This window comes from Harpia harpyja, chromosome 19 (genome assembly GCF_026419915.1).
Source record: "Harpia harpyja isolate bHarHar1 chromosome 19, bHarHar1 primary haplotype, whole genome shotgun sequence".
Classification (NCBI taxonomy): Eukaryota; Metazoa; Chordata; class Aves; order Accipitriformes; family Accipitridae; genus Harpia; species Harpia harpyja.
In genome coordinates this window covers 20470453-20482449 of record NC_068958.1, presented here as the reverse complement: position 1 = coordinate 20482449, position 11997 = coordinate 20470453, and the positions used below count along the sequence as shown (strand labels likewise).

Here is an 11997-nt window from a genome sequence, read left to right as displayed (position 1 = left end):
GGAAGAAGACAGAGGTTCTGGATAGTGCTGACAAAGCAGCAAAGAGAGGTACGGCTACTGAGCAGACATCTGGGTTTGATGCACAGATTTTCTGTTTAGGTTTGCTGTTTGTCCTTTCTTCTAACGGTTCTTTTTGCGTGTTGGTTGAGGGCTCGAGGTAGCTCTGAATCCCAGTGAAGTGATGGGTCTCATTTCGAAATGCGAACACCAAATGGAGATTTATGCAGTCTGCCTAACTTTTCCTGTTCTCTCTTGTAGTTCAAGTCCCCAGGTCTCTGAAGGAGAGGCTAGGACTGTCCTCTGAGCAGACCAGTACAGAGACAGATAAGAACTGGCTATTAAGTATGCCTTCACCTTTTTCCTTTCCATGAGCTTTCATACAGCCCTAAAAGTTAATTTAAAAACACCTGCCTGATTCCTCTTGCTCGAGTGCTGAAGCTGTCCTCTTTAGCTGCTGGCTAAATGCACTTACCTAGAAGGATTGTGGGACTGTTAAGAGAACCTGTTTGTTGTTTGGTTTTTATTTTTCCCCTGAGGCAGAGCAAGACGGTATCAGTTCTCTCTTCCTTTTCCTCTAGCCAAACGGAAGGTGTGCCTGAAGCCTTTGGATGGGAAAGCCACCTTCCCCACAAAGCAGCCACTGAAACGTAAGGCAGCCGAGAGTCATCCCTCTGCCGTGGCGGCTGTGAAGCCATTGAGTGCCACTGGTGGCGACGGGAAGGAGCCTTCAGCTAAAAAAGCAGCTGTGGTAAGGACAGCGACTGAGGCAGTAGTGGGTCCCTAGTAAAATTGATGCCCAAGTTGTACGCTCCTCTTGGAGAACAGGTGGAAGACTGAAATGTTCTCCGGGTCTCTGTTCCCTTTTAAATCCAGAAGTGGTCGACAGGACGCTTGTAGTACCTTTCTGCTTTTTACGAGGTGAATGGCAGTGTTTACATAACGCTCTGCTACGTCCATTAATGCCGTGTTCTTTAGGAAGACCCAAGGTCGTTAGTAAACTTTAAGGGAATACTAACTTTTCTTCAGGTGTGCCCTGGTTCTGTATTTTGGTTAGGGCTCAGCAATGCCAGAGGAGAAGCAGTGGAGGAAGAATCTGCAAAGCAGTCTTTGACCTGTGTATCATAAAAACCACCTTGCTTCTTCCTAGGCCATTGTTCCGGCTTTGCCAGAGGACAGCCTCCTCTCCATACGTGGGAGAGAAAAACCCCAAGCCAGGTAACAACCACAACTTGTTCTTTTTCTTGATCAGTGTGCCTTTCACGTGAAACTGAGTTGTGGTTTTTTTCACACGTGGAAAAATTAGAGTTTTGAGATAATTCATGCCAAAATCCAGCAGAGGAAAAATTTGTCTGAAAGAATAAGCTTCTAGCAGCTGGCTGGACTGCTTATTCAGATTCTTGTCTGAAAATGCTGCAAGTTGGTACAGCTTTTCAGTGGCTTCTTGGGTTTTCTGAACGCCTGCAGAGGTTGACTTGGTAACCTTTTTGCAGTCAAATTAGTAAAGGTGGCCAAGTACCTCTGGCTACAAAAATGGAACCTTCTTTGCCAGACCCCAGATGCTGTGTCTTCGCGGATAAATCCCCAAACTGCAAAATGTACCTGCTGATACATTGGGCTCTAAAAGTAGCCCCAGGTTAATTGAATAACAATCCCTGTGTAAGGCTGAGGTGTAGGAGGGATTAACTACCGTTTTAAGAGCTGGCTTGCAGAAAACATGTCTCTGCTTAAGGAATGTCATACACTGATTTGCTCTCTTTCTTGTTCTTCCAAGTCCTGAACTGCACCTTGGAAGCCAGGCAGACTCTGTGGCACAGTCAGAGGTCACAAGCTCGACCTCAGCTTCCACACAAGTAGCGGTAAAGACACACCAGCTGAGCTCCACAGGGGCCTGGGAAGCCCCCTTCTCTGTAGAAGACGACTTTGAGAAGTTTCTTTGGGAAATCTCAGGAGGCAAACTGGAAGACATAATTGACCCAGACCCAGAGAAGGATGAGGATGAGCTCCTCATGGAACTTGCTGAAATGCTGGACATCTGAACCGCATAGTCTTAAGGCTGAAAATAAAGAAATAAATAAATAAATTGCAACTGATTATTTTGTTGGATACCCAGAGGTGATTCTTTTTCGAGCTGAGGCTTTGCAATGAGTCTTAAAGCACAGGTGAACTGGTAGAAATTGGCAGTATCTGCACTCAGTTGTCCTGAACTTCCCTGCAGGTCAGAGGTGCGGTCTGAATTTGTGACCCTGCAGAAGACAGCTGAGACTGGGGTCTATTGTGTACCCTGCCACTAGGGATCATTTTCCCTAGCAGCTACCTTTTGAATGATTTTCTTAAATTTTTGAAGAACTTGAGTCTCTTCTCTTCCTACGAGGATTTGTGAAGCTGCGGGGGCCCTCAGGCATTTGCTGCTGGCAGAGGAAAAATCAGTTGTCAGAGTTGATTGTCAATGCTTTCTCTCTGGGAGAAAACACTTGCGTGCTTTGATAATCCACTGTGCTGTCTTAGTTCCTAGAGGAAAGGTCTGAAACCAAAACTGAGCAAACTGCTGTTCCGGCTCCAGAAGGGTCACCCAGCCCCAAGCTGCCGACGCTTTATCCTGCTGCAGGACTTTCTCCCGCTGAGACTTCTGCGCAGACTTCGGGAGAGAGGAAGAGCGCGCGAGAGCCCGGCGAGGAAGGCTTCCCCCTCGCTGCTTCCCTCCTCCTGCTCCGTCGTCAGCCTTCGCTGTCCCCGGCCTAGGCTCTGCCCGTGGAGACGGGGTTTGGTGTACGCCATGGTTTCTGTAAATATTTTATTCTTCCCTCTTATATTCGTATTCTCCTGAAGGTCCTGTATTAAACGTAGCCTGGGCTCCTCCGCCTTCGCCGGTAGTTGAGCTGTTCCCCATGACAGCACTTAACAGGGTTTTTAACGAACCCTGGCGCAGGAAGGGTGTGGGTGCGTGGTCTGTCTGTGGGGCGTCCTTAACGCTCCGCTCCAGATCCTCATCTTCCGCTACCTGCAGAACGTGAGTACCCGCCGGGCTGCCGCGGCTTCGGCCCCGTGTGAGAGGCACGTCCCGGTGCTTCTTGCGCAGGGCCCTTAGAGCCGTGTGGGGAGCGGGGCGGCACGCCGGAGGGGTCTTTCCGAGTTCAGGATGGGGTTTTTGGAGCCGGTTCCTGTTGAACTGAAGAACTTGCTGTCGTTGCGATCCGTGAGAAGACCAACTAGTTCCGATTTGGGCGTTTTTCCTTCTCACCTTAAGGGGTTACCTTTGTAAGAGGCGTTTGCTCTTGCAGTTGGGTGTGCAGGGATGTTTTCCGTGACAGTCTTTAAAGCCTGTGCTGTTGCGTGTTCGCCAGTGAAGGCAGAGAGTATTTCCAAAATAGTCTACCACCTTAAAAATGACCGAGGATGTAACCGAAACCACGCGTGAGAGTTACTGCCTCGAGTGTTACGAAGCTATCGGCAGCAAGGAGTTGTTAATGCACAGGAGAGAACAAAATTGTGTGGAGTGTTTATGTTCCTGTTGTGCTCTCCCCCTCCATCATTTTGCAGAGGTCCAGGATCCAGGTGTGGCTTTCTGAGCAAGTGAACATGGGGCTAGAAGGCTGCATCATTGTGAGTATCAGGATGTCTTTGGCTTGGGGTTTTTGTTGGTTGTTCTTCAAATTGATAAAACTGTTTCTTCCTGTCAGGAAAAACTAGCATGGGGGGTGGCAAGACCTCGTGCCTCTCCAATTAATAGTCTTAATTGTCCAGCCCACGTCAGCACAGCTCACGATAGTTTGTGTCGTTGTTGCTGAAGTTTAGAGCAGGGGACGTAGCTCACCGACGGCTTTTGTTGCTGATTTTTAGGGCTTTGATGAATATATGAACTTGGTGCCGGACGACGCAGAGGAAATTCACTCCAAAGCAAAACCAAGGAAAGAGCCGGGTATGTCAGTGTGTCTGTGTAACCCGAGCGATGCCTGAATCCTGGCTGCGTGAGCCTTCCCCGTAGCAAGGCTTTAAAGCACAAAAGGTGTGAAGAGTGTTGAGTTTGGAGTACAGTGAGCAGATACTGGCTAGGTCTCGGTTCCTGCTGTTTCCTGAGCTGGTGGTTTTGTTGAACGTGAAGGAGAAAGAATCTGCCTCTGCCTGAGGCGAGTCTTTGTCTTTCAAATGTGGGGAACAACGGATGGACTGCGCTGCACGTTTTCTGCAGCCCGGGTGGCTGGAGGGGTCCAGTCGAACTCCTGCTCAGGAATATGGAAGGCAACACGCAAAATGCTGAGCTGCTTGGGCACTGAAAAGAGCTAGGTCTGAGGGGATTTCTCTTGTTCCCCCCATGGTGGTGAATGTAGTAAAGTTGCACTATACAGGTGTCTCTCACTTCCTAGGGAAAAGAAATGGCGCCTTCTAGACCGTGAATTCCTCCTGATTTGTATTGGAATGCCTCTGCTGGGCAAAGCAGTGTCCCTTAATTGCCACCCATTTAAGCGTTGGCTTGTGCAAACTGCAGAAATCGTGCTTGAAATTTAATTTAATTATCAATGGCATCAGCAACACATTTGGAAGAATGTTTCTTGTCAGACTTCTACCTGAAGGAGCGCCAGTAATTTCTAGCAGGAGATGCGTAGGAATCTGTATGACACAAGAGCCTGTTTTTGAAGGTGCTAAGGGTCAAAAGTGAATAGTCCCATCAATACTGAAGAAGGGAAGAAAACCTTGCACTTAACAACTGGTCTTACTCCTGTTGTGGTTTAAGCCCAGCCGGTAACAAAGCACCACGCAGCCGCTTGCTCACTCTCCTCTCCCCCTGCCGCCCCGGGCCACGGTGGGATGAGCAGAAAACATAAGGCAGGCTCGTGGGTCGAGGTAAGGACTGGGAGAGATCACTCACCCCTTATGGTCACGGGCAAAAGACAGGCTCAGCTTGGGGAAGAAACAAAATCAATGTAGTTTACTACAAATCCAAAGAAGCCAAGGATATTAGGAAGTCAAACCAAACCTGCGAACACCTGCCCCCCACCCCTCCCTCCTTCCCGCCTCAACTCCACTCCCGGGTTTCTCTCCCTGCTCCCCCGGCGGCGGGGAATGGGGGCTGGGGTCGGTTCCTCACAGGTTGTCTCTGCCGCTCCTTCCTCCTCAGGGGGAGGAGGACTCCGCGCTCGTCCCCTGCTCCACCGCGAGGTCCCTCCCACAGGAGACTGTCCTTCAGGAAGGTCTCGTCCTTGCCGCGGGCTGCAGTTCCTCACAAACTTCCCTGGCGTGGGTCCTTTCCGCGGGCTTCAGTTCTTCCCGAACTTCCCTGGCGTGGGTCCTTTCCGCGGGCTTCAGTTCTTCCCGAACTTCCCTGGCGTGGGTCCTTTCCGCGGGCCGGTCTTCAGCCACACGCTGCTCCAGCGCGGGCTTTCCCATGGAGCCACGGCCATCTTGGGGGGCCTCTGCTCCACCGTTCGCCTCCAGGGGCTGCAGGGGCATCAACCTCCTCAGGTGCCCCTCCTGCCCCCCGACCCCGGTGTCTGCAGAGCTGTTCCTCTCACATTCCTAATCCCCCTGCTCGCTGCAGGTTCCCCTTCTGAAATAGTTTATCCCAGAGGCGCTACCACTGTCGCTGATTGCGTCGGCCTGGGCCAGAGGCGGGTCCGACTCCGAGCTGAGGGAGCTTCGAGCAGCTTCTCACAGGAGCCACCCCTGCAGCCCCTGCGCTGCTACCAAAACCCCGCCACACAAACCCATAACAACTCCCTTTGCCAAGCAGTCAAAACCCAGAAACTAACATGAGAACCCAACTTGTCCTCTCTTTATTTCAGATTTGGGAAAATTCCCTGCTGGAAAAAAGAAAATCCTGGAAAATCCGCTAGTGTTTGTGTGAGTAGAAGGTTCCAACCTTTTGTTATTAAGCTGTAAGAACTATTTCATGCCGTTTTGTCCAAAAGCGTCAGAAATACTTGCACAGAAATGCGCAGCATCTGAATGGAAGGCGTCAGAACCGCTTGAATTTGAGCTTTATCTGGTGTGGCTGCAGGTTTTGCGGCATTTAGTATCTTCAGAACAGTAAGAATCAAAGTATCTGACTTTGCATCCAAAAAACCTGCTTGTGGCTAAAGAAGATCAGTTTCAGCTCTGGAGGCACCAAAAAATCATCAGCTGTCAAATTGGACCTAAGCCATCTTTTCAAACCTTCCGTGATCTTGCTGCAATGCGTGATGATGGATATATGGATTAGAGAACAGCGTACAATGGCAAACTTGTAGCATTGGCTCTGATGTAAAAAGAAAACAAATTCTTTCCTAAAATCAAAGTAATTCCAAATTCTTGGTACCGTGCAGCCACGCCACTTGCAAAGGAAGCATTTCCCTGCCTCTCAAAGCTTGCTGTATCCTCGATCTGCTGTCTTCCTGCTGTTAATTGATTGCAACTCTGCGTGTCTGATTAGGGCTAAGAGTTGCTCTCGATAGGGATATCATACAACATATGCTGTGCACGCTCGTGTGTATAGATACGTTTATACTGTACGCGTGTACATAGGCATGCCTGTTTGTGTGCTGGCCCTAAAATCACTCGTGTTCTAAAGCATCAGCCTTGAAGGCATATTCATCAAACTGTTCTGTAGATCTTTTGTTTTTACGGGTTCCCTCAAAATGAGAGACTTTTTATGCAGTCTGCTGTGGCAAATAGCCCCACATTCTAATCTTTACTATCACTCTTGCTGACTTTATCGTCACTCGCTCTTGGTGTGTGTATAAACAGGTATGTGTATGTATGTTCAGACAGTATTTAACAGGTAGAGTTGACTAAAACAAATGTAAAGAGTGGAAATTCTGACTCTTCTGCTTCAGCTTTGGACAACTTGGCTTCAGATTCTCATCCAGAGATGAGATGTGTTAGCAAGAGCTTGTTCTGTGCTTCAGACGACCCGATGGGTGGTTTGCATACGCATCATAACGCAGCATTGTCTATGTAACTTGTGACACCTAGGGCGCTGTCAGCCTAGTGGAGTGCGGTAACAAGCAGGTAGATCATCAGCAGCTGTTTGCAGCTGGGGTAAGGCTGACAGATTGACAGGGGGGATGAGAACACGTAGTTCCTGGTGCTCTGCCTTCCTTGTGATCTGACTGTCGTAATAAACAGGGGGGGCGTTAAGCATCTTTAATACTTTTGTAAGCGATTAAAGGCACAAAGTAGAGCAGCAAGAGAGACTGCCCAAGTGGAATACTTTGTGCTTTATAACCCACAAGTACCCACAGGTAGGTGCAATAATACTCCCCTCGTGCGTTTGTTGGGGTGCAAAACAAAGTTTTGTTCCCTTCTTGGTCTTTGGTACAGGATAAAGGCAGGTCAGCAAGCTGGAAGGTTAGGCCAGGGAGTAGGACTGTTTCTTCTTTTTCACCTACTGATACCTTTCTTTAGGGTTACTTTGAAAAAGAAGATTTGACTGATCAAGCCATCAGGAGACTTTCAGTCCAAGAAAGAGCAAAGCCAGCTCTTGCCAGGATTGGAGGAAGTCCCTGTTGAGAGCGAACCCTTAGGACCTGAGCTCGTTCTCAGAGTGTCGATTATGTCTAAGCAAGGAGACGACTGCTACTTCTATTTCTATTCCACCTGTAACAAGGTATGTTTGGGCTTCTTTTGCTTTGGGGTTTCTTGTTGAGTTTTTAGGAGAGGAGGGGGCAGAGGGGGAGGGGACATCCAGATTTCTGTTAACTGAATAAGCAGTTAGATTCTGCTTCCAGTTCTGCTAGCATGGATAATTTTTTAGGCTGTACTGTTTTAATTTCCTTTTTGTTGATTTCCTTTTGGTTACAGGGAGACAGCTGTTCCTTCCGCCACTGTGAGGCTGCTCTGGGCAATGAGAGAGTGTGCAGGCTGTGGCGGGAGGGTCGCTGTTTCAGGACTAGCTGCAGGTTCAGACACATGGAAGTCGAAGTGAGTGTTTGCCTAAAGATGTGTTCTCAAACTAAATCCCTGAAAGCATTTTTCCTTGCTGTCGGTAGACTGAATGTGCTTGTACGTGATAGCTTTACTTGCTTTAAAATGATACTGGTTTGTGTTACTTGGAGGGGGGTGGGAGGAATTTGGGGGAAGAAAAATCAATTTCTTAGGTATATCTCAGCAAGACATTTTTGTATTAGGTGCTGACGTTGTTCTGAGGTCTTGGGGTAGCACAGGGTGGGGAGGGAGAAGATGGGAAGGAGATAAGGCTCTGAAAGGTAAATTGAGAGAGATTCAAGCTAGGCAATTTAAGGCATTTTTTCCCTCTGAAAAATCCCAGTATTTTGCACGTTGTCTTAGTTTAACCCACCCTGAACTGATGTGTGAGAGCCGCCCATCTTCTCCAACGGAATGACAGGAAAGCTGGATAATATGTAGTTGTTACAGCTTACGCAAACTTTGTCGATCTGCCCTGAAATGCTTTCAGTGATAACTGCCCTTTGGAATGATGTTTCCGCAGTGCACTGCAATAGCCCTGTCTCTGGCATGACGTGTAACTATGTCTCTTAGCAAATCTCAGGCGAGTGTTACCATGAGCTTTTATTTCTTTCTGTCTTCAGAAAAAACGCAGTGAGATTCCTTGCTACTGGGAGAATCAACCAGCTGGCTGTCAAAAATCCAACTGTGCGTTCCGTCACACGAAAGGACGTTATGTCGACGGACGCTTCTTCCCGCCAAGCAAAAGTGAGTTTCTTGGGTCCTTTTTCTTTCAGCATTAAAGAATTAATTTTGAATATTACTTAGGAGTGGGTACAATGCCGTAGAAGGCATCAGGTAACTGCTCACTGATGAGTGTAGGGAGAAGTGTGCAGTCGCAGGCTCTCAGCTAAACGGACTGTAATTCTGGTATGTAATTTTTTCTTTCATGCTCAGCTTCTCTGTGCTTTGTGTGATCTTTGCACTTCAGGTTGCTTTCCCCTCATTTAATCCTTTCTGGATGGTCGGGTGGCGAGATTAGTGTGTGAAGGGAAGCCGTTGTTCCTAGTGTGTTCGTAGGGGTGGGGAATAGGAAACTCTGAATTCAGTAGCCAGGTGGGTTATGTACCTTATCTACCCTATCTAGACAGTGAGTGCAAGGTTGGGGTGAAAGTTTTACATGGCCAAATGAGAGATGATCCTCATCTTCCTCTAGCTACGCTTCCAAGTCCCCCTGAGTCTGCAGAAGATGCTGTGAAAATGGCTCAGGCGTCACTGCAGCAAAACAAACTTTCTGTCCAGTCAAATCCCTCTCCGCAGCTGAGGGGGGTGATGATAGTGGAAAACTCTGAAAAGGTCCCAAGTCCTACGCATCCTCCAGTTGTAATCAATGCTGCAGATGATGATGAAGATGGGTACTTTTTACTTCCTGAAGGCACTTCTACTGGAGGTGAATGTATAAATGAGAGAATGCCTGAACTGTGTAGCGTTTAAAGCTACGGACGAGAGTCTGGACTCTTAAATAGTTTTTCCCCGGTATAGCTCTTGCTTATATGAGCTTGTCAAGTCAATATAGCTGTTTAAAAAAACCCTCCTACAAACAGTTGCTTGTAGTTAAGAATACGAACAGAATGTGAACCGTGGACTGAAACGTCATTGTACGAGCTACATAAGCATGAAACGTCTTGTATAATCCCTGCTCCCTAACTGAATAGGTTTATTTTGGACTTTCAGACCAGCTTTCTGAAGAAGGAGGTGAAACTAAAACAGTTGTCCAGCAACCGGCAACAGAAGCCCCTAGTGGATCGCGGATAATTTCCACTAGGAAATGCAGCGGTAATACAAAGCAAGGTATTCTAGCAGCTGTAGTAGGATGGATTGGAAGGAGAACTTGACGATTAACTCCAAAGCACTATGTTCTAAAAGTACGGTAGAACATAGGGTAGCTGGATGGAGTCAGTTATTTCCATGAGCTCGTTCCTGTCTAATAATGTCGTATGTCCCTTGGGTCAGACAGGTCAACTCCTCCTTGTTGACTTTTGTAAAACAAAATAGAGCCACAGCGTGGAGCTTAAATGCCTGCAAATGCGTCCTTTCAAACACTGTGGGAAGCCATGTCTAATGACAGAGGAATCGAATATCATGTAGATGGATTAAAACGCTTAAAAGTGCAGGTTTTACTCTGTAGGATGGGAGGAGGGGTGCCAATTGCTTACCAAAATGCCCATCCGTTCTATGGCTTTTTTTACTTGTGGGGAGTGTTGAGAGGGTTTATTTGGAAGACTTTGGAAGGGTTCTGAGGTGTAAGAAGCTTGAGGATGTGTGCTCTTCAACATGTGCCTTTAGGCCTCAGCTTCATTAATGATTTTCTGTTTTCAGAGGACAATTTAAATTTTGGAATAAAAACACTTGAAGAAATCAAATTGGAGAAACTAAAGGAAAAAACAAAAAAGCAAGGTGGTGAGTTAATATCCCCTACTTATAGTGAATACTGTTGTTTCCATTTCATGGCTCCTCAACCACAAGGTTAAGTAATAATTAAGATAATTCAGACACGTTAGCCTGCTGGTGCTGCCTTTTCTAATTAAAACCCTGCTTTTATGCTTAAAGGCCCTGGTTTGATTGCAAATATTTGGCATTTGTAGGTGCTGAGTTTGTTGTATTGCAATAAAAGATCCAGAAGTGTTTTTTATCAGCCTGACATGAAGCCGTAGCTCTTCACGTATTACAGCATCTTACAGACTCTCCAATGTGCTTAATTGGACTTTCATGTTCCTGAAGTTGAGTGAGATTTGTGAATGAGCTAATGTGTGGACAGCATGTGGCAGAAGTAGTGGTTGGGTTAAGTGCAGTAGCAGCAGAGAGAGAGGCTACTGTCAATACAAGTGTCGGTATGCAAATAAGGGGATAACCGGAAAACCCGGGGAGTAATGAAAGGGAAGACCTATAGAAGATGGTATTATACAAGTAGCCAATTTTTGAAGCATTGACGAGGCTGACGGTGGCACTTGCGGAGAGTAGCGTGATACGAGTCTGTGTATAAGTGGTGGTGTTCAGATCTGCACAAATTCCTTGGAAAGGCAAAAAACGTGTGGCACTACTACTACTCGTAGTCACTCGTTTCTGTTTGGCTACCAGAAGAGTGTCTTTTGCTGGGACGTGGGCTAGAAGGACAATGCTTTTACTGGCTACTGGTTTGTGTGCACTGAAGAGATTATTCTTTGTTTTAGGGGAGGAGCCTGTGATTCAACTGAACCTTGGCGAGAGGATGGGAAAATGGAAAGCCTCCACAGGTAAGAGCTTTTTGTGAGCCGTTGTTCGGGTGCCCTCATCTAAACGTGAACTATATTTAAGGGTATTTTTGCTGCGTGCAGGAGGAAAATACATTTTGGCAGAGATGTATGTTGACGGCAGAAGTGGCAAATTTGGTTAGCAGCTGAAAGACAAATATAAGCAAAGATCCCTGGAAGCATTGAAGTTTGTGGCTGACTGTTCTAAAATCCTCCTCCAGAGAAACGTTCTTAAAGTATTGCTTGTTTTCTCTCTTTCTGAAGCTGGTAAAAGTGTCCTTCCGCTAAAGCGCAACCTTGCTGACAGGCTGGGGAAGAAGACAGAGGTTCTGGATAGTGCTGACAAAGCAGCAAAGAGAGGTACGGCTACTGAGCAGACATCTGGGTTTGATGCACAGATTTTCTGTTTAGGTTTGCTGTTTGTCCTTTCTTCTAACGGTTCTTTTTGCGTGTTGGTTGAGGGCTCGAGGTAGCTCTGAATCCCAGTGAAGTGATGGGTCTCATTTCGAAATGCGAACACCAAATGGAGATTTATGCAGTCTGCCTAACTTTTCCTGTTCTCTCTTGTAGTTCAAGTCCCCAGGTCTCTGAAGGAGAGGCTAGGACTGTCCTCTGAGCAGACCAGTACAGAGACAGATAAGAACTGGCTATTAAGTATGCCTTCACCTTTTTCCTTTCCATGAGCTTTCATACAGCCCTAAAAGTTAATTTAAAAACACCTGCCTGATTCCTCTTGCTCGAGTGCTGAAGCTGTCCTCTTTAGCTGCTGGCTAAATGCACTTACCTAGAAGGATTGTGGGACTGTTAAGAGAACCTGTTTGTTGTTTGGTTT

The 11997-nt window shown here is 47.1% G+C and overlaps 1 protein-coding gene across 1 annotated transcript; it reads left to right on the top strand.

Annotated features, from left to right (window-relative positions):
- Positions 1-7525: 7525 nt before the first annotated feature.
- On the top strand, positions 7526-10328 carry LOC128154259 (zinc finger CCCH domain-containing protein 11A-like; the record flags this gene model as incomplete). The annotated part of the gene is made up of 6 exons (XM_052814551.1): positions 7526-7579; positions 7774-7893; positions 8520-8643; positions 9092-9310; positions 9610-9726; positions 10255-10328. Coding segments are annotated over exons 1-6 (708 nt in total), but the record flags the coding sequence as incomplete, so codon positions are not given.
- Between the last annotated feature and the right edge of the window lie 1669 nt (positions 10329-11997).